This window comes from Rhinatrema bivittatum, chromosome 4 (genome assembly GCF_901001135.1).
Source record: "Rhinatrema bivittatum chromosome 4, aRhiBiv1.1, whole genome shotgun sequence".
In the NCBI taxonomy this organism is placed as follows: domain Eukaryota; kingdom Metazoa; phylum Chordata; class Amphibia; order Gymnophiona; family Rhinatrematidae; genus Rhinatrema; species Rhinatrema bivittatum.
The window spans coordinates 234,828,580-234,851,348 of NC_042618.1; the positions used below are offsets into that span (position 1 = coordinate 234,828,580).

The 22,769-nt window shown below is 45.6% G+C and overlaps 1 protein-coding gene across 1 annotated transcript in view; it reads right to left on the reverse strand.

The window, feature by feature from the left end:
* Positions 1 to 22,769, reverse strand: part of WNK1 (WNK lysine deficient protein kinase 1) — a 395,379-nt gene that overhangs the window by 204,686 nt on the left and 167,924 nt on the right. The window contains exon 12 of the mRNA XM_029597482.1: positions 11,348 to 11,551. Within this exon, the coding sequence (XP_029453342.1) occupies positions 11,348 to 11,551 (204 nt within the window). The remainder of the gene's footprint in view (positions 1 to 11,347; positions 11,552 to 22,769) is intronic.

Genomic DNA, 22,769 nt, shown 5'->3' on the forward strand with positions numbered 1-22,769 from the left:
GGTTCGCTGTTGGTCTAGCATAGACGATGAAGATGTCGATGCTTTGGACCGGGAAGAGTAAGGTGAAGGGGCATCACCGGTGAATTTTTGCCATTTAGGCTTTGGTGGAGACAGTCTTCGAGGATAGAGGGTTTTGACTCGATGTTGGTTTAGTGGAAGTCGATGGAGAGACCTTAAAAAGGAGTTCAATCTTCTCCAAACGGGCCCTGCGGCCTTTTGGAGTCATTTGTGAACAGCTTGTACACTGTTGCTCGTCATGAACGGGGCCAAGACACAAAACGCACACATCGTGCGGGTCTGTGATGGGCATACTTCTTGGGCACTTGCGAAATCCGGTGGCCATGATTTTGAAAAGAAAACGGTCACGTGGTCGATGACAGAATACCATGGGGAAAAATCTCTGGGAACTGACCGAAAAAACAAACAGGAATTAACTTACCGGCATCGACAGTGGTCGATGGGGGGACCCCGGGATAGGGAAAAAAAAGATGAAATTTGAAGTTTAAGTTTCGTGAGGAAAATTTGTGAGGTAAACTCAGAGCTCCAGAATCCACGAGGCTACTGCTGCGCAGAAAAGGAAAAAAAAAAAGAGACTGAAGGGGGACCCCTGCTGGATGCAGGGTTGGTGGCATGCTGGGCATGCTCAGTGGTGCCAAAGTTCTGGAAACTTTGACAGAAGTGTTCCATGATTGGGCTCCATCCTGATGATGTCATCCACATGTGAGGACTAAAATCCTGCTGTCCTGGGAGAACACAAACTCCCTCTACTACCAGGTGCAATAGCCCTACTTACAAAAGGACAGCAATTCACCAACAATGCATGTCCCATTGAGAAAACCCAACAAATAAGGTGAGGTATTTTATGTGCCTACATGCTAGTTAAATACCTCATCTCAGTCTCACACACAAAATCGAACTTCACCAAGTACAGAAAGACCACAAATTACAAATATGGAGACAAACTGGAATGGAAACCCAAAAAAGCCACTCTGCATGCAGTACAAAACTGGAGAAATGAAAAAAAATATAGCACCTAACATAGTACCAGAATCTGCAATAATGCACACAAACTAATCCACACAATATTACACCTACATTATGGCATGTACTCAAATGGGACAATCCTACCTATAAAAAGGCAACACTACAAATATTAAACCAGGCCCTAAACACCAATACACTTCCAATTAGGAAAACAAAAAAAAGACAAGCTGCAATAGATCCCCACATAGTTTTATAGTTGTAAAACTATATTTATAAATGTTTCAAAACAGCTGAACAGAACAATTAAAAGCTTAATAAAAAAATTATCCAAACTCCAATAAAATATTTCAAAACAGCAGACATCACAATACCCAATAATTAAAAATCAATTAGTCAATCAAGAAAAATAAACAAAGCCACCTTTACTTACCTTCTCCAGCAATTCCCTACTCCTTTCCCTGGCAGGCCACATCAGAAGCAGCAGTAGCTTTCAATCACACACACGTTCTCTCTCACAACCAACTGAAGTACCCTCCCCCCTCACATACACCGGCCCCAAGCTGAACAGCTCTAGTCAGCGGCCCCCGCCGGTCTGCTCTCCCGCAGCAGCCAGTGCTCCGATCTTTGCCCCACTAGCTGTGGGTAGCATACGACACCTGCTGGTGCTTGGCGACACACCGGTTGAGAATTGCTGGTGTAGAGTACGGTGTGTTAATGAGTGGAAAAATGTCCTTATTTAAATGCAAACAAGTCTGAAATTTTGGCACAACTAAATGAAAAAAATGTTCACCGGAGTATAGACTTGAAAGCCACTGTGTACATTTAAAGTTATTTTGGTTTGTCTGGAATCCTGAATGCTGCTGGGCTCTATTTGAAATCAGGAACTATAGAATTAATTTATTTCTATACTGCCTTACAAGGCACAAACCTGCCCAAGGTGGTGTACAATATAAAATACAAGTTCATACCATTGCCAAATATATACCTACACACAAATGCACATACAAACATTCCAGTTTATTATTTGGATTTTATCAACTATTAACATGAGCATTGGGTACTTATTTCATTTTCTGCATGTTCAAGACAATTGCTAAATTCATAATGCCTGAAGTCTTACTGAGATAGTAATTTCGAGATGTGTTCTGTGCACATGATCTGCAAACTCCCTAAGCATGTAAGCACACATTTATAAGTAGGATTCAAATTTAAAAATTACAATTTGAACTGGCAATCCCTTTAAGAGCTTTGAATTACAACATGTTTACATCCTTTATTTTACCTTCATATCTTATCCTACTTAATTCTTAATAAAGACTACCACCAATAGTAAAGCAGGACTAGGCAGTCTCATTTCTCCAACAGGGAACTTGGCCCAAGAGTATTTATCCTTTAGTAATTAAATCAATTTGTAGATGGGTTGATTTGAAAGCATTTGCAAAAAAAAAAAAAGTTAGAATTTCATTACCTTTGAGGTTTGCACTTAAGATTTTAACATTAAGCAGAGTTGCTTACCTATACCAGGTGTTCTCAGAGGACAGCAGGATGTTAGTCCTCACACATGGATGACCGACAGAATCCCGGTTCGGAACTTTGATCTCAAAGATTCTAGAACTTTCAAATATGCCCTACTGAGCATGTGCAGCTGTAGTTATCACCCTACCCCTAAGGCAGAGTCCCTCCAGCCATGATGTAGCTTATACAAGGAGAAACCAACTTCCAGGAGAGGCAGGTAGGATTTTGTAAGGACTAACATCCTGCTGCCCTCTTAGAATATCTATTACAAGTAAGCAACTCTGCTTTCTCCGATGACAAAATGGTGGTCCTCACACATGGATGATTCTCAAGCTACAAGCTGTCCAAGCAGGACAAAGCGGGAAACCGCACAGTGTTGAAAGCACCACCTCTCTCCCTTTTGCCTGAGGCAGTCAACCCACAAATGGGTCTAGGCAGGAAAAAAAAAAAGTGTTGGATTCTACACCAAGAAACCCATAAAATAGACAGACAAAACCCCAATGCGTAGCAGAAGCCCCTAAGGCACGGGTGTGATACAAGTGCCAGCAAGAAACACAATCTGCATCATGGAAAACATTACAAGCAGGGTTTTGGATCAGTAAATCCTGATGACAACAGTAGGTCTAGAATAAGAACATAAGAAAATGCCATACTGGGTCAGACCAAGGGTCCATCAAGCCCAGCATCCTGTTTCCAACAGTGGCCAATCCAGGTCATAAGAACCTGGCAAGTACCCAAAAACTAAGTCTATTCCATGTTACTGTTGCTAATGGCAGTGGCTATTCTCTAAGTGAACTTAATAGCAGGTAATAGACTTCTCCTCCAAGAACTTATCCAATCCTTTTTTAAACACAGCTATACTAACTGCACTGACCACATCCCCTGGTAACAAATTCCAGAGTTTAATTGTGCGTTGAGTAAAAAAGAACTTTCTCCGATTAGTTTTAAATGTGCCCCATGCTAACTTCATGGAGTGCCCCCTAGTCTTTCTACTATCCGAAAGAGTAAATAACAGATTCACATCTACCCGTTCTAGACCTCTCATGATTTTAAACACCTCTATCATATCCCCCCTCAGTCGTCTCTTCTCCAAGCTGAAAAGTCCTAACCTCTTTAGTCTTTCCTCGTAGGGAAGCTGTTCCATTCCCCTTATTTTGGTAGCCCTTCTCTGTACCTTCTCCATCGCAATTATATCTTTTTTGAGATGCGGCGACCAGAACTGTACACAGTATTCAAGGTGTGGTCTCACCATGGAGCGATACAGAGGCATTATGACATTTTCCGTTTTATTCACCATCCCCTTTCTAATAATTCCCAACATTCTGTTTGCTTTTTTGACTGCCGCAGCACACTGAACCGACGATTTCAATGTGTTATCCACTATGACACCTAGATCTCTTTCTTGGGTTGTAGCACCTAATATGGAACCTAACATTGTGTAATTATAGCATGGGTTATTTTTCCCTGTATGCATCAGCTTGCACTTATCCACATTAAATTTCATCTGCCATTTGGATGCCCAATTTTCCAGACTCACAAGGTCTTCCTGCAATTTATCACAATCTGCTTGTGATTTAACTACTCTGAATAATTTTGTATCTGCAAATTTGATTACCTCACTCGTATTTCTTTCCAGATCATTTATAAATATATTGAAAAGTACAGGTTCCAATACAGATCCCTGAGGCACTCCACTGCCCACTCCCTTCCACTGAGAAAATTGTCCATTTAATCCTACTCTGTTTCCTGTCTTTTAGCCAGTTTGTAATCCACGAAAGGACATCGCCACCCAATCCCATGAATTTTACTCTTCCTAGAAGCCTCTCATGAGGAACTTCGTCAAACACCTTCTGAAAATCCAAATACACTATATCTACCAGTTCACCTTTATCTACATATTTATTAACTCCTTCAAAAAAGTGAAGCAGATTTGTGAGGCAAGACTTGCCTTGGGTAAAGCCATGCTGACTTTGTTCCATTAAACCATGTCTTTCTATATGTTCTATGATTTTGATGTTTAGAACACTTTCCACTATTTTTCCTGGCACTGAAGTGAGGCTAACCAGTCTGTAGTTTCCCGATCACCCCTGGAGCCCTTTTTAAATATTGGGGTTACATTTGCTATCCTCCAGTCTTCAGGTACAATGGATGATTTTAGTGGTAAGTTACAAATTTTTACTAATAGATCTGAAATTTCATTTTTTAGTTCCTTCAGCACTCTGGGGTGTATACCATCCGGTCCAGGTGATTTACTACTCTTCAGTTTGTCAATCAGGCCTACCACATCTTCTAGGTTCACCGTGATTTGATTCAGTCCATCTGAATCTTTACCCATGAAAACCTTCTCCATTACGGGTACCTCCCCAACATCCTCTTCAGTAAACACCGAAGCAAAGAAATCATTTAATCTTTCCGCGATGGCCTTATCTTCTCTAAGTGCCCCTTTAACCCCTCGATCATCTAACGGTCCAACTGACTCCCTCACAGGCTTTCTGCTTCGGATATATTTTAAAAAGTTTTTACTGTGAGTTTTTGCCTCTACTGCCAACTTCTTTTCAAATTCTCTCTTAGCCTGTCTTATCAATGTTTTACATTTAACTTGCCAATGTTTATGCTTTATCCTATTTTCTTCTGTTGGATCCTTCTTCCAATTTTTGAATGAAGATCTTTTGGCTAGAATAGCTTCTTTCACCTCCCCTTTTAACCATGCCGGTAATCGTTTTGCCTTTTTTCCACCTTTCTTAATGTGTGGAATACATGTGGACTGTGCTTCTAGGATGGTATTTAACAATGACCATGCCTCTTGGACATTTTTTACTTTTGTAGCTGCTCCTTTCAGTTTTTTTCTAACAATTTTTCTCATTTTATCAAAGTTTCCCTTTTGAAAGTAAAGAAATCTCCTGAATACAGGAAAAAGTCTAGAGATGTAAACAAAAGAATGACTTCTTAGACGAAGACCATATAATTTCCTTCCGTTACAAGACAACCAAAAACTCAACTGGAGCCCGAGAGCTTCCCAGAAAAACTACGGTCCACTGGCATCTGAAAGACAGAATGTATCTGCAGAAATGCGCCTATATTTGGCTGATAGGCACCTTGGGCAGAAAAGCCCAAGCAACACTTGAACAATCAGTAATAACGGAAGGGTCTGTGACAGACTCTACGTGCCAAAGTACCAGACATAGTTGACCATGCAGGACAACATCAAGTTTCAAGGGATGAAAGAATCTCTGAATGGGGATCAATAGTCCAAACCCCTGAGCAGGCGGATGTGTCCTGAAGCCTACCCACACTGCACCCTGTCAAGGGCAGGGCTATCCCATCCTGTCCTACAGGATAGTTGAAGTGAGCAGGAAGGCACTGCAGACAACCTTGCAAAGTGAGAAAAGCTAAAGGCAGTACTGGCCAGAACTTGGCAAAAATATAGGGAAAATGTGGTCTCTCTTTCCCTACAGGCATACACTAAGATATACCACGAATGCCCTAGCTTTTCTTCCCCTCCTCACAACATTCCAACTAAAAGTCGGAAGGAGCAAAGAACGCAAGGAGCAGACACTGGATCACAGGAGTAAGAACAAAATTGCTAGATTGTATCTCTCAATCCCAAGCGAATAACTCACTGCCGATTCCAGTAGGGCGTTCCCACCGAGATGGAACTTTCATCCTTCTTGGAACAGCTGAAACTGAGGGCGAATCCCCCAGTAAAGAAATCCAGACACACTCCACCAAGGGACAGGAAGCTGGGGATCTGCAATTGCAAACCCCTATCAAAAAGGATTTCTTCACCGGCTTGGAAACCCTAAGGGTACCAGTGCAGGGTCAGTGTGATCTCAGAACAGACTGCCCACGAATCTAGCTTAATATTCCACCATGATTACATATACTTTCCGCAAGGAAGCATGCAGTCAATAAATGAAACTACCATTGCATGAACTAGGACTCCCCTGTCCACAGACAAGTTTATCCCTAAATTGGGGACATACAGCTTACAAGCCACTACAACCAAAGTGTAGCACCTCTGTTGCAGAGTCTCATTACCCAACTCTCAGCCATGGATATGGCAATAGGTTGAAAGGCATACTGCTAATTAGATGGACTAGAATCCTCTTTACTGAGGTAAGGATCCCGCAGGAGAGAATGATTGGCAATAGTGGTCCTCTACAAAACACTCCCATTGAGCTCATCAGGTAACAAAAGTGATTCCTGGATGGGAGAAACTCCATCTTTACCAGGAGCTGCCCCAAAGTGGAGAATCCTGGTATAATGAGGAAACCGAATCTGGAATGGCTACTTTGTGAACTAGAACTGCTGTGCCTTAGGATGCCCTAATGATAGCGGTACTGCCTGACCGGCTCTCAGATCCCACGAGGAACTTAGAATGACTGCCAGTCAGAAGTAGTGACATCCCTTCTCCGAGAAACGGAGAATGAGGAACACCCCTTTGTAGGGATGGACAACCAGGCATCCAAAGGATGCCCTGGAAACCCAATCATAGCTCCCCTTCCTGAAAGGGCCAGGAAAGCAATAGGAATTGAGGCCTCAAGATCCCAAAAAACCTTTTAACTCTCCAGGTAAGAGTTGAGTTACAGTCACTGATAACTGAAGTTCAGAAGAGACTAATCTGCCACTTGCAGCCACACTCAGATGGGGTAGGTTGCCACGGTAATCAGAGGAACCCCAGCAAAAATACAGTCCAATGAATGCCACTGCTGTCCCCCAGTCATGGCCTACAATGAGCTGGACTGATTCAAAAGAATCAAGGCTCCAGTTTGGCAATATACCTGCAAGGGATGGAGCCCCAGGGGCTTCCCTACAAAGGGGATTTCTAACAGGAGAAGTCAAGACATTCCTCTTCTGAGGAAGGAGAAGACTTCCTACACTACCCTCCTGGTATCCACTCCATAGGACTTCGACCAGGTACACAGTCTTAGGTCAGTCCTGTAGTCGTGGCGCACCACCTGTTGTGCTCGCCAAGAGGGAAACACATACACCCCTATACAGTAGAGGGCAACTAAAAGAATAGTGCCCTCCATTGTAAAACCACGCTGACTAGTACTCATACACTGTATCCCATTCCCTTGGATGGGCAGCAGACCTACAAACCCACTCACCGTGCTTGTGGTTAGAATTTCACAGCACAGCAAGGACCAAGCACCACCTGTTATGGTCGGTAGCAGCATGCTGCCAAAAAGCAATCACAGAATATGTGATGGCAGAACCCTGGCATGGCTATGTACTGCACAGACAGGGAGAATGCCGCCTGCCAGTGCCGAGGCACTTGAAGTACATGCCCTGCCATATCCAACAGCACATGCTACACTGCACTGTCACACTAACTCCCAATGGATTGGATAGGAACAGTGTGACTGCTTCCCAGTACCACTGGGGCTCCGATTATAGTGTGATGGTAGGTGGCATTCTATGGTGTCACCCCAATGGTACCCTCAGTACCTGACAACGCTCCAAGAGGCTGGACACAGTCCTTGAAATTGCGTCAGGAATGGCTCACCACCGTTTCCCTCGTAAAACAGTAGCAGCAAAGACCATGGTGACCAACGGTGCCCCTGGTGCTCTGTGGTCATGTCCTGTGGCGCCCATAGTTCCACCCATGGTAGGGTTCTGCAGAGGAACTGTAGGTGCCCAAGGTTGTCCCTGTCTTGTCTTGGGGACAGAACTTTGAGCCCTGGATCTTGATGCGGGTGGGTAATATTTACAAGGCTGATAGAAAGGCCGTTTAGAATATTGCCATGGGATCTTTCTGGTTGGCTGGGTGTCAGAAGTACTAGCTGACAACTGCTGAAGGGTCTTCCTGGTAGTCCTTCAGCCAAGCCAAGCCTCCTTAATTCTGTTTCCAAACAGGTTCTCCCCCGTACACGGCAAGTCAGCTAGTCTGTCTTGGACCTCGGGACGCAAGTCAAAGGCTCGTAGCCATACCATCTGTTGGGCTCCAATGCCTGCTGCGGACATCCTCATGGCTGTCTCAAAGACATTGTAAACCAAGCGAACCTCATGCTTATCGCACTCCAGGCCCTGCTGGACAATAGACTGGAAGACCACCTGGAATTGTTGAGGCAGACGCTCACTAAATTCCAGGGCCTGCTTCCACAGGTTCCGGGAATACAGTCTCATGAAAAGCTGGTAGCAAGCTATGCGGGCAGTGAGTATGGCACCCTGAAGCACCTGGCACTCCAAAGCATCAAGAGCTTTTATGCTGGTGCTCTGAAGGATTGGAGGCATGGGTATGTATTCTTTTAGCCTTTCTCAGGGCTGACTAACACCACAGACTGGTGGTGGAGTGGATGGCAGTCAAACCCAGTGGACAGCTGGACTAGGTATACCGTTTCTGTCTTCACGGGATGTTCCCACAGGCAGGTCACCAGCTCCTTGAAGATGTCATGGACTAGTACCACCACCACCTCTTTTGGGGCATCCATGAATTGCAGGATCTCAAGCATTTTATGGCTGGAGTCCTGCTCTGTCAACAGTTGGAAAGGCATCGATTCTGCCATGGCCTTGAAAAATCCCGCAAAGGAAAGATCCACGGGAGGAGATCCCCGAAATTCTTCCGGTGGAGAGGGCTCGGAAGGCAAATCTTCAGACTCCTCGTAGGAGGAAACAGATGCCTCCCCTTCCCAGGGGTCACAGGGAGCTTCCCCTTCACTGCGACCCTCCAGGAATGTGGGGGGCCCAACGGCCCATCGGTAGGCACAGCATGGCCCTCGAAGGTACCAAGAGGCACCGGAGGCATCGATGAGCCTAGAAGCTGCAAGAATGGCAAAGGATACAATGGCGTCTGTGGGATCGAGGGCACCAAAGGCATAAGTGGAATCAATTCAGAGGGCCCTGGGAGAGCTGGCAGGTGAAGTGGCACTATGTGTCTCCAGGTCTCTCAAGCCTGATGGCCCTTCCTCCTCTGAGTCGTCGCTCACCGGTATGGGGGCCAGTGGCATTGGCAGCGGAGCACCCACTGGCCGCAAAGGGGCTTGGGGCACCAGAGCCAGCTGCAACGGCAAGATACCAAGTGGCATGTTGAGCCGCTCTAGCAAAGGTGCAAGCACCTGTGGAGCAGGCTCTTGCGGCAGAGGCGGTACCCGGGGAATTGGAGGCTCAAGGCACTGCAGGGCCCGGCCATCCACCAACCACACACTCCTCTCTAACTCCTCCTGAAAGGTTGCAGAGCATACAACGGCCTGAGGAACAGCCTATGGAATCGGGACATCCCCTGGATCGAGGGGAACTTAGCCCTCCACTGGTATCAGTGGAGGCTGCCTGTAGGCATCATTAGGGTCAGAGGAAACAGCCTCTTCTGCCCTCAACCACTTCGTGGGAGGCACAGGGGTCTATGCCTTCTCACAGTCTGGCTCCAATGAAAAGGATGATTGATGACTGTTTCTTTGACCATTCTCAATGATTACTGCTGACCTTGCCTGGTACAGATGGTGACGTCAAGGAACCAGACTGAGAATGGGATGTCAAAGATAGCAGATGGCCCCTTGCACCTGATTCAGGGCCAGAGGGCTCCTTTCCAAGTGGGGTGGGGGTCCCTGATGCAGAGGACGGATCCAACTGCTTGGACCTGAAAAGTTTTTCCTTTTTGTCAAGACGGGCCTGACGACCCTTAGGGGTCATCTGAGCACAAAGATCACAGATGCAGACATCGTGAGAAGCCCTCAGGCAGAGGATGTAGACCTCGTGGGGGTCTGTGATGGACATAGACTGGGGGCACCAGCAGAAGCCGGTCAATGCCATGTAAAAAAAACATGAGCACGGTCGATTGTCAGTGGGCATTGGAAGGGGAAGCTGTCTGCGATTGTCCGCGGAGGATGAAGCACTTAGATTGCTGCCAGAGGAGGGCAAGGGACCTTACGCAATGCGTGGAAGGAAAAATACTTCAAAATAGCAAAAAATGCCAGAAAGAAGGGCGAGCTCCAAAACTGCGAGGCGATAGCTCCATGGAAAAGAAGAGACTGAAGACACGTGGTTAGCGGCATGCTCAGTGTGCCTGTCAAAGTTTTACGTGCCAGCCTCCATCCAATGTCTCCCATGTGTAAGGACTACCATCCTGCTTGTCCTTGGAGAAAACACATGATCTCTTACTACTGAAATGTACATCTGGCTCATTTAGATGGGTCAGCATAAAGGCCACTTCTACAGAATAACCAATTTGTAGTCCTCAGAACTGTCATAAGAACATCAATTTCAATGACAAAATTAGAGTCATCCATAATTTTTTTAATGGATAATTCAGATCTGCAAGTCAAATCACAATTCAATATAAAAGTGAATACAGCCAATGTTTACCTCGTCACACACAGCATTTTTATTGATAGTGCACCATTAAATATGGTAATGGTTGTTTGGAAATAGGGACCTCACCTTCTGACTCTGCCTCCATTGTACCTACAATGCACATATGTAACTAAGCCCACCCTCCTCAAACTAAACAACTGCATATAATTTAATATGAATAGCCACTGTTAGATCTTTATTCATAAATATAAATGTAATCAGCTACAGAGCTTTTCTAACCAGGCAAACTTAAATCATGAGGAACAGCAATATAAACCAAGCCCACTCCAATCCACAATCAATTTAAGGAAGATATGAGATTACATTATACCTGGTAAAATACATTTCCAATTGGAAGCTGAGGCTCGGCAGCTTGTCAAAAGTTGGAAAATTTGTCTGAATGGATTATGGGAGAACTTGGCTGGGCAAGCAAGCTACAAGATGCATGACATTCATTAGGGTTTCCTAGCTATCAGGAAGGGCAGCTGCATCAGATGAATCAGAATGAGCAGCAGTTGATTCACACTGATACAGAAATAAGTAGAGACTGGAAACCTACCTGAACATGTGGTGTTACTATAGGCACCTGAGAAACTGAAAAATGGGTCAGCAAAGTGGAAGACTGAGGCTGTCCCACAGGAAGGAAGTGTGGGGTGACTGAGGATGGTATAGACGGAGCTGCAGAAGGCTGTGGTAGAGTAGCTGTTGGAACTGGAATCTGTGGCTCGCCTTGGATGCTTGGTACTGCTTGGGATGCTGGAGGCTGGGATGATGAAAAAAGAAAGGGAAAGAAAAGAAAACCAGACCATTTTAGGAAGCAAGAATGTAGAAAGCTGGATTTTTAATTAGTTATCAAAAACAGTTTAAGTTCCAACTCATCCTATAAGAGCAGGATATGGCATACAACTAACAGAAGTAATGAAGCCTAGATCAAAGTACTTATCTAAAGAGCTTCATGGGGATTTTTTTTTGCCAATTTCTTTTGCTGATAAGATGCAAAGGATTATAGGACCATATAGTATGAAATAAATCTAGATACGTTAGGTTATTAAGATTTTCTCAATATATGTGAATAGTACCGATTCTTAAATATATTTACGGGTAAGTGACTCTCATACCATCCCGCTAGCTTTTTGGCATGTGTGCTCTCATTGGTCACTATTTTACCCATATATTTTCAATTTATATTTCCTTTTTTTTTGCTTTTTTTGTTCTTTTTGTCTTTTAAATAAAAGAGATACTTCCCTTATGAAGCTCAATGTCCATGGAGGGTGATACCCTTCCACTTATTTTAAATGCAGTCCAGAGTACAGTTCGACGTGCACGTTTCGCGTCCTGTGCTGCTTCAGGAACCTGTCTGGCTGTATTCGCATGTGCCTAGTTTCTTTCGGTTACACTTCAATATCTGAAAGAATAAACACAGGACGCGAAACGTGCACGTCGAACTGTACTCTGGACTGCATTTAAAATAAGTGGAAGGGTATCACCCTCCATGGACATTGAGCTTCATAAGGGAAGTATCTCTTTTATTTAAAAGACAAAAAGAACAAAAAAAGCAAAAAAAAGGGAAATATAAATTGAAAATATATGGGTAAAATAGTGACCAATGATTAAAGATGATCCCTAATGCGGCTTGAGAGCACACATGCCAAAAAGCTAGCGGGATGGTATGAGAGTCACTTACCCGTAAATATATTTAAGAATCGGTAGTATTCACATATATTGAAAAAATCTTAATAACCTAACGTATCTAGATTTATTTCATATTGGACTCGTTGGTTAAATGATAATTGATTGAGTTGGTTGATATATACCATATAGTATGCCAGAATATTTGTTTTCCTGTGTGAATTCAACAGATTTTTTTTTACTCTATTACATTTTTGGCATACAAAAATAGACAACTATCAGCCCAACAATTGGTATAAACTGAGTTTAAATATACAGTAAGTCAAGAACAAAGGATTATGTAACAGTCAGAAACAAAGGGATTTACCTGAACCACACTGACAACCCGTCATAGCCCCAAATTAAACACTAAGTATGTACAAGCAATGGGTAACTAATGTTGATATATGGCTCAAACATTCCTGTATTTAAAGGACTGGCCCTTTACATCATATCAAAGACGCTCAATATCAGCTGCTCTGTGTACTTATGCTCTCCAATGGTCTAGGTTTGGACTAGATTTCCAAAATGTTGCAATCAAAAATCTAGCAGCCAATTGGGCAACAGCTTACGATATTTTAGGGGTATTAATGACCTGGTCCATCTTCTCAAAAGACCTAACAGATTTGATATGCACAGGGATGCCCAATATATCAGGTATCTCTTGTACAACCTGTATCCAAAACTGACACCACCGGACAGAGCCACCACATGTGTTTGTAAGTGCCCCATTCCCCACACCCCCTCTGCCAGACAGGGCTCGCTCCCGGAAGAAACCTATAATACAATGGAGTATAGTAAGTCCTGTGCAACTGTTTGACCATAAATTCTGTATGTCTAGCACAGATCGTAATAAGTGCTCCGATCACCAAATATTTTTCCAGGCCTTAACATCAAGTTCAATCCTCAAGTCCTCTTTCAATATCTCAATCAGGGAGGATGGCATATTTGAACCATATTTCCCTCCAAGTATTCCTCTATAGAATGTCACTCCCTCCTGTCTAGCATCAGGGTCACAAATGGAGAAATTACTTACCTGATAATTTCGTTTTCCTTAGTGTAGACAGATGGACTCAGGACCAATGGGTATAGTGTACTCCTGTTAGCAGTTGGAGACTGATCAGATTTCAATCTGACGTCAGCCCCTAGTACATAAACCCCTGCAGGAAGTGCAGCTCCTCAGTATTCTTCCTTTAAAAGCATTGTGGATATATGTGTGACTGACTGATTAACTTCATCATATGGTTAACTTAATTAACTTGTTAACGTTTAAAACTTGATTAAACTTGAGTGACTTGAACTGGTTGATTGACTATAGCTGGCGACCGCCAGTGTACTCAACCGGAAAGCGTCAACACCCGGCAGGGTGGACGCTCTAGGTAAGTTAAAACATGGCTTACCCGTACTTCATTGAAAACCATGCATAACGGCAGCCAAAGGTGGGATGCTGAGTCCATCTGTCTACACTAAGGAAAACGAAATTCAGGTAAGTAATTTCTCCATTTCCTAGCGTGTAGCAGATGGATTCAGGACCAATGGTATGTATAAAAGCTACTCCCGAAACGGGTGGGAGGCTGCCCGTGACCCACTTAGAATTGACCTTGCAAATGCCGTGTCCTCCTGAGCCTGCGCATCCAGACGGTAGAATATGGGGAAGGTATGGATGGAGGACCACGTTGCTGCCCTGCAGATCTCAGCAGGTGACAGCATTCTAGTTTCTGCCCAGGACACCGCCTGAGCTCTGGTAGAATGGGCCTTGACCTGTAGAGGTGGTGGCTTTCCCGCTTCTACTTAGGCCGCCTTGATGACTTCCTTGATCCAGCGGACAATGGTTGCTCGCGAGGCCACTTCCCCTTGCCTCTTTCCGCTGTGAAGGACGAAAAGGTGGTCCGTCTTTCGTACCCGTTCCAACCTTTCCAGGTATCTGGATAGGAGTCTGCCGATGTCGAGGTGGCGTAGACTACGGGCTTCTTCTGAATTCTTCGAGCCATCCATCGTTGGTAGCGAGATGGTTTGGTTAAGGTGGAAGTGTGAGACCACTTTGGGGAGGAAGGAAGGGACCGTGCGTAGTTGGATGGGCCCCGGGGTGAGCCTGAAGAACGGCTCACAGCAGCACAGTGCTTGTAGCTCTGAGATGCATCCGGCCGAACACACGGCCAGTAAGAACACAGTCTTTAAGGTTAACAGACGGAGGGACAGGCCTCGGAGGGGTCTGAAGGCGGATCTCGCTAGGAACTCCAAGGCGAGGTTGAGGTTCCACAGAGGTACTGGCCACTTTATTTATTTATTTATTTATTGTTTTTGTTATACCGAGTTTCATGACAGGCATCACATCAACCCGGTTTACAATTAACAAAGTGTGAAAAGCATAACGTAGCATAGTAAACAATATTCTCAATAAAAACCTTGAACTTTAAATACAGGGAATCAGAAAAAGGATGTGAGAAAGTTACAATAAAACAGGGAAAAATTAACTTGGAACTGGAAGGGGGGAGAGAAAAGAACAGAGCGATATTTACATTTCAGCCAATTAATGTAAAAAATTAGCAAGATGAGTAAATAAGACTATGCGAATAAATGTGGCGGTACATAACTGTGAGATGGAACATACGTAACGAGAAGGCTAAGTATGACACAGAATATGAATAAATATGACACAGAATTTGGATCCAATTGTGCTGTTGCGTGAAGTTTTATTCAGGGCTTGGAAATGCTTTTTTGAAAAGCCAAGTTTTTAGTCTTTTCCTAAATGTTAGAGAGCATGGCTCCTGTCTCAAATCTGGTGGGATAGAGTTCCAGAGAACTGGACCTGCTGAAGAGAAGGCTCTGAGACTCAAAGATTTATGTTGGAAGGTTTTGGCCTTTGGAATTTGGAGTGACTCTTTGTAGTATTCCCTGATGGGTCTGACGGAAGTGTATTTTTTAAGTGGTATTTGTAGGTCGATTTGCGTGTGTTGGTTAATAGTTTTGTATATGATGTTGATGGTTTTGTACATGATTCTATAATGGATTGGTAGCCAATGGAGGTTTTTGAGGATAGGGGAAATGTGGTCGATTTTCCTGGAATTTGTGAGGACTCTGGCTGCAGAGTTCTGAACTCGCCACTTTAGTGGCGGGCGAATGTGTTTGACTCCTTTCAGGAAGCGTGAAACATATGGGTGCGAGGCTATGCTGTCGCCTTCGCTCCTGGAGCCATAGCATGACAATGCTGCCACCTGTACCTTGATGGAGTTGAGGGACAAACCCTTCAGTAGTCCATTCTGTAAGAATTACAAAATCACAAGAACTTTAGAGGAGCGTGGGTTGACGTTGTGGTCTTTGCACCAGGCCTAAAAAACTCTCCAGATCCTTATGTACGTTAGAGATGTGGAGAACTTGCGTGCTCGGAGAAGGGTATCTATTACCGCCCTCGAGTATGCGCTCTCAGTCGCGCCCTCTCAATGGCCAGACCGTAAGGGAGAATTGAGCTGGGTCCTCGTGAAGGATCGGGCCTTGTTGGAGCAGGTTTCGGTGTGGAGGCAGGGGTAGCAGATTCCTTGCCAGTAGTCTTCTCATGTCTGCGTACCAGGGTCATCTTGGCCAATCCGGGGCCACCAGAAGAGCTAGTCCCCTGTGTTGCTGTATCTTGTGAATGATTGCGCCCATCAAGGGCCCCGGTGGGAAGGCGTATAGCAGGGTCCCCGGTGGCCAGGTCTGTACCAGAGCCTTGATCCCCTGGGACTGCAGATCACGCCTGCGGCTGAAGTAACTGGTATTTGAGCGTTGGATCTGTTTGGTAGAGGGTCCATGTCTGCGGTCTCCCATCGATTCACTATCATCTTGAGGGCTGTGGACGACAGCTTCCATTCTCCTGGGTTTAGACTTTCCCTGCTGAGGGAGACTGTCGTGATGTTTTCTTTCCCCGGCGATGTGGACGGCGGAGATCTCCTGGAGATTTGCTGCCGCCCACGCCATCAGGGGGTCTATTTCTAGGGATGTCGGTTGATGTAGGCCACTGTCGTGGCATTGTCAGACATCACTCTGACCGTTTTGTCCCGAAATGTGTGGGCGAACCGCAGGCAGGCTAATCTGACTGCCCACGCTTCTAAGTGGTTGATGTTCCATCCCACTTCTTTTGCGTTCCATTGCCCTTGGGCAGTTAACTCTTCGCATTGTGCTCCACACCCGTGTAGACTGGCATCTGTGGTGAGCAGGTTCCAGGTTGGGGAGGATAGTCTTGATCCCCGGCTCGTGTGGCAGTTCTGCAGCCACCACCGTAGCTGGGTCCGGACTCTGCCCGGAAGTGGTAGATGTACGGTGTAGTTCTGGGATCGTGGACTCCGCCGCGATAGAAGTGAGCGTTGTTGGAGCCTCCTGTGGGCTAGTGCCCATGGCACCACTTCCAGCGTAGATGCCATCAGCCCGAGGACTTGCAGATAATCCCATGCTGTGGGACAAGGGACACTCAGTGAGGACTGAAGCCGGTTCCACAGCTTTGATCTCCTCGTGGGGGTCAGGCTGACCTTGTCTCCCTTGGTGTCGATCGGACTCCTAGGTATTCCAGCGACTGAGGGCTGTAGGGGTGTTGACCACCCATCCTCGGCTTTCCAGAAGTGTTATGACTCTGCTATTCCTCCGGTGACTTTGCTCTGATCAGCCAATCGTTCAGGTAGGAATGAAGGGGGATTCCTTCCTTCCTGAGTGTTGCCGTAACCACTACCATCACCTTGGTGAACATCCAGGTGCAGTGGCTGACCCGAAGGGTAGTGCCCGAACTGATGGTGACGATTCAGGACCTTGAAGTGTAGGAAGTGCTGGTGTTCCTGATGAATTGGGATGTGTAAGTAGGCCTCTGACAGATCCAGGGATGTGAGGATGTCAGAAAATATTTTGTGCTTTATTGATAATTACTTATATTTAGTGAAATCATTAATCAATTAGCCATAAAGAGACATGTTAGCATTAATACCCATAAGCCTTTACTTTTAAAAGCCATGGCTTTAATCAAGGCCTGTGCTGAAAAAACTCCAGCACACAGCTCCCTCTCCTCTACCCCCCCTTACAGACCTTGAGAAACTTGTTTTCGACTTCTTGCTTATCTCTAAGTAAGAAAGCAGTCTGCATTTTATGGCCTTGGGCATCCTTACAGACCCTTAGAGTGAGGGGCCTACATATATATATACTTGGCAAAAACCTGTTATATGAATTATTGACCAGTGGTACGATTGGTTTGAATTCTTGGGCATCTTAAAACATGTGGTCACTCAGGCGTGAATCCTGGAATAGAGGGAGTGCTTGGTCTCTTCTCTCTGAAGTAGAAGGAAGAAAAGTATTGATAAATTAAAGACCGGAAAATGGGCAAAGCTTTAAACAGGGTAAGAATAACTCCTAATTTTTAATATTGTGATATGGAAAAATTAATTGAACCTCATTCAAGGTTTTTAGAAATGAAGTTCTTCAAAGGCTAAAAAGATAGATGTATTGATAGAAAAGATACAGTTACCCTGGATCAAAGAAATCAAAGAGTTTTAAGGGTATAAAAACTTGAAGCAGTCAGAAGGAAAAAAGAGTGCTACTTTGATTTTCTTTGCACGTGATTAGAGAGACACAGAGCGGGGTGCTTCAGATATTTGGTAAATATATAATCATTTATTCAAGTATATGAGAACCTTTAAATTGCTATTGTTTCTAGATTGGCAGATGTATTAGAAATGCATTGATTAATTAAGCAAAAGATGACTGATTGACATTTATCTGATTTTAATAATTTCAATTACTTTATTAATGGCTATCACATTGATTGTAGGATATACTCTGGTAAAGTTAAGATTTGAATATAAGTGTTTTAGTCATTTAGAGATTTTTATTCATACCTTTATCTATCTGAAATAAAGAAAATATTTTTAATACAAACTGACTGGTTTATTTTAAATGCATGCTGTGTTGTATGAATTATAGGTGAATAAATTTCTGTGGTAGATACGAACACATACCTCTGAAAATAAACTTTTTGTCTCTAGGCAGAAAGGGTAGGGAGAAGAATGGAAGTGGGTTTTTTTTATCTAGGCAGGATTCCCTGGTTTTAAATTCTGCTAGTGGTAGAAGCCTCAATACTTCCATTCAAAATTCTTTACAAGGAACTCCTCTGGTTGTACTGCCCATATGACGGATCGTAGGGTTTCCATGCGGAAGCGGGGGATCCTTAGGCGGCGGTTGACAGACTTGAGGTCCCGGATGGGCCTGAATGTACCCTCTCTTTCTTAGGTACGATGAAGTAAATGGAATAATGACCAGTATTCATTTCCCGTGTAGGTACCGGGGTTACGGCCTCGAGGGCCAGAAGCCTGTTCAGTGTAGCTCCCACTGCCGCCCTCTTGAGGGGGGTGGCAGGGTATTCCACTAACTTGTCTGAAGTTCTCAACCCATCTGCGAATAGGGTTAGTCTGCCCCCTATGGCTTCTTCCCTTGAATGGGTTGGCTGCGGCTGGGGCCTGTATCCGAGCTGGTTTCCCTCTTGGTGTGCTTGTTCTGAAGGGGCTGGTTCCTGTCCGTAGGGCAGGACGCTTGATAGTCGCTCTTGTAAGGGTTGAAGCGCTGTGAACTTCTGCTCTTGGTGGACCTGGGGAAGGGACGCTGGTTTCTTTTTGTCCTGCCTTCCGGCATGCGTGATAATGGGGAGTTGCCCCATTTGCTGGCCAGTTTCTCTAGTCCGCTGCCGAACAGGAGGGATTCTTTGAAGGGTGTCCTCATGAGGCTCGTTTTGGAAGAGGCGTCAGCCGATCAATATCGAAGCCAGAGCTGTCTGCTGGCTGCCACTGTGGACGAGACTCCTCTGGCCGCTGTGTGCACTAGATCGGAAGCCGCGTCAGTGAGAGAAGATAGTGCTGATTCCATGTCTTCTCCCGGGGTGTTGTTCCTGGCTTGTGATAAGCAGGGTACGTGCCACCACGGTGCAGCAGGCCGCAATCTGTAGGACAGGGCTGCAGCTTCGAATGACTGCTTGAGTATGGCTTCCAGGCGCCGCTCCTCCCTCCACTGGGATGGCAGTGCGCTTAGCGATCACGCAGCCTATGGCGTCCACTCTAGGGCACGCCAGGAACTCCTTGGTTGCTGGATCCAGGGGGTACATGGCAGACAAGTCTCAACCCCTTTTGAATGAGGACTTCGGAGCATTCCGCTCTAGGTCAATTAGCTGTTGCGCCGCCTGCAAGAGGGGAAAGTGCCGTGACGTCTGGCGAAGGCCCTCCAAGCAGGGGGTTCATTTTAGGTTCCTCCGAGGTGCCTTGGCCCGGGATAGCAAGCTCCGATAGGCATTGAGATACCAGGTCCGGGAGCTCATCATTTGTGAAGAAGCGTCACATGGATAGGTGTGGTTCTGTCCCCGGGGGGAGTTCCCCGTCGTCCAGGGGCTCGATTTCTTCTTTGGATAGGTCCGTGTCCCCGTAGGTGGGGCTTCTGGATGGTGTGAGCTTGTGCCTAGGCCTCGAGGGTCCTGGGGCATGAGGGTCCTGGGGAGTCGCATGTGGCTGTTCCGTCCGGGGTTCAGGCTGTATTTTAACGACGGCGTGAATCCCCTTGAACAACTCCACCCAATAGCTCGATGCTGGGTCTAAGTTGAGGGGCGCTGGTTCTCTGGTTACCGACTGTGGGGCCTGCTAGGTCCGGGCCTGCTAGGTCCGGGATGCCCCTTGAGGAGCTAGCGCTGAGCCCTGGTGGGGAAAGGCCCTGACCTGGATCTCCCAGGGCCTCCTCACAGTGTGCACACAGGGTGTCAGCCTCCTTGCTCTGAGCAGCTCTGAAGTGGCATGCTGGGCAGAGGCTTTGAGCTTTATTCCTGACTCTGGAGGTGCCTTGTCTGCGGGCGCATAAGTTCTTGTGCGCTCCAGTGCGCCTGAGATGTGCACATAAGTTCTTGTGCGCTCCAGTGCGCCTGAGATGTGCGCATAAGTTCTTGGGCGCTCCAGTGCATCTGAGATGTACGCGCAGATGTGCGCCTAGCCGCAGGTATGCGCTTTGTTCTGTGCACGTAACTTATGCGCGTAAGGATTTATATGCGCTTAAGATTATGCGCACAAGTAATTTTGTGCGCTTAGCTCAATTTGTGCGCTTGGATTGGACGGCGGGCAGTGCGGCGAACAGAGCCAAGATGGCGACTGCGAGCATGCGGGCAATATGGCGACCTCCATGGCGGGTCTCCATGTGGGTAGACCCTGGAACAGCCGGGGCCTAGCCCTGCTAGGGCGGATCAACCCGGTGACGCTGGTCTCGATCGGTGACCTGCGCTCCTCCTCGATCCTCGGAGACCGGACGAAGAGAAGATTTCTACCTTACCTTGTCTTCGGCGCTCCCCGGTTTTGTTCCGGGTGGTCTCCGGCTGCAGGGGGGAGAGAGCAAATACCTTCACCGCCGCGCTCGAGGGTGCACCCGCTGCCTCTATGCCGCACCCGAGACTTCGGGGGCTAGGTTCCTGCCGCGAATCAGCCGCCGGACAGAGGCTCACCTCCAAGGGACCACGGAAATCACCTCGGGAAACTCAACTGGGGGAGGGACCCGAGGGTGTCACCGCAGGAGTGTGGGGCTCGTCTTCAGGTAGGTTTCTTCTTTAAATTTCTTTAATTTTGGTCTAACGCTCTGAGAGGGTGCAGATAGTCCCTAACTGCTATGGAGACCGAAAATACTGAGGAGCTGCACTTCCTGCAAGGGTATATGTACTAGAGGCTGACGTCAGATTGAAATCTGATCAGTCTCGAACTAACAGGAGTACACTATACCCATTGGTCCTGAGTCCATCTGCTACATGCTAGAAATACCTTTTCATGCCAGTCAACTGCCTTAAGGGCTCAGCCAAATTGAAATGTGACTGGAGAGCATCCTTTATTTGAAAAAAAAGAAGAAACATGAATCAGAGCCCAGCTGTATTCAGTCTTTAATTCAAAGAAAGTCATGAAGGCATCAACCTCCCACAGCTGAGATGAAAACCAATCCTTTGTCTCTCCATTCCCTAAACTTAGGGGAGAAGGTATAACCAAGCTAGAACAGGATTTTCAAATAATGGCACAACAGGTGACCTTCCCTAACTAACCAAGAATTTCTGGTCCTGACTCCAAACAAAGTGTGTGAGCAAGCATAGGATTAGTCCGTCCTATTTTACACCTCAGGGGAGAATGGCTAAACTTACCATGTCAGCCTGTTCTCTTTCGAGGACCAGCCATGAATTATCCCTCACACTGAGCATCCATGCATAAATACCAATCTCGTCTCCCAATAATAGATACGTAAATTAAGGAGCGACATACCACACAGATTTTGGTAGTCATAACTTTCCCAAGCCAATTCTTGCTCTACAACGCCTCCAAATAAACTTACCTAACAACCTGTGCAATTCTATAAACACGTGTGCAGGCACAGTACACGGGAGGTGCAGAAATACATATAGTAACATAGGTAAGACATTCATCTTAAATTACTCCTACCTGCCCTTGAAATCGACATATGCACCCAAGCCGCTAGATCTTGTCTTGTTCAACTCAATATTGGGCCATAATTTCTGGAGTATATGTCCTTAATTTTTAGTAGCCTGAATTCTGAGGTACATAAACCCATTATCTGCTTTACAAAAGACAAGAGACAATCCGGCAAAGCATTTTATCGCCAAAAGGGTATTGCTCAGATTTGTCAAAATTAATCTTATAACCAGAGAGAGACCCAAACTTTCCAAGGAGTTCAACAATGCAGGGCCCTACGTTCTTGGGGCAGTTAAATATACCAACACATCATCAGCATATAAGGATATCTTATGAAAATGCCCTAACCTAGTCAAATTCCCTGGATGGTTGGACAATGTTGAATCGCCCTAGCCAGAGATCAATAGATTAAAACGTAATGGGGACAAAGGGCACCCATACCTGGTTCCCCTTGCAAGATGAATAAAGAAGAAAGTTGACAATTACTAATCTCACCTTTAGTTTTTCATACATGTCCAATACTCATGCTGCAAACCTGTCTGGGATCCCTGCATGTGCTAATTACCTCAAAGAGAAAGGGCCAGAACAGCTTATCAAAGGCCTTTTCCGCATCTAAGGGTAACACAAGGCCAGGAGTGCCTCTTTACTTAGTGAAGTGAAGAATATTCAATCTTCTTGTATTTGAGGTGGACACCCTGCCTTTGATGAATCCAGTTTGATCACTATGAATCAGACCAGGCAATACATGCTCAAGCCTCATTTGGATAACCTTAAGACAGGATTTTTATGTCTGAGTTAAGATGGGATATAGGGCAATATGACCCACAATTCAGATCTTCTCTCAGGTTTATGTATGAGGACATATTAGCA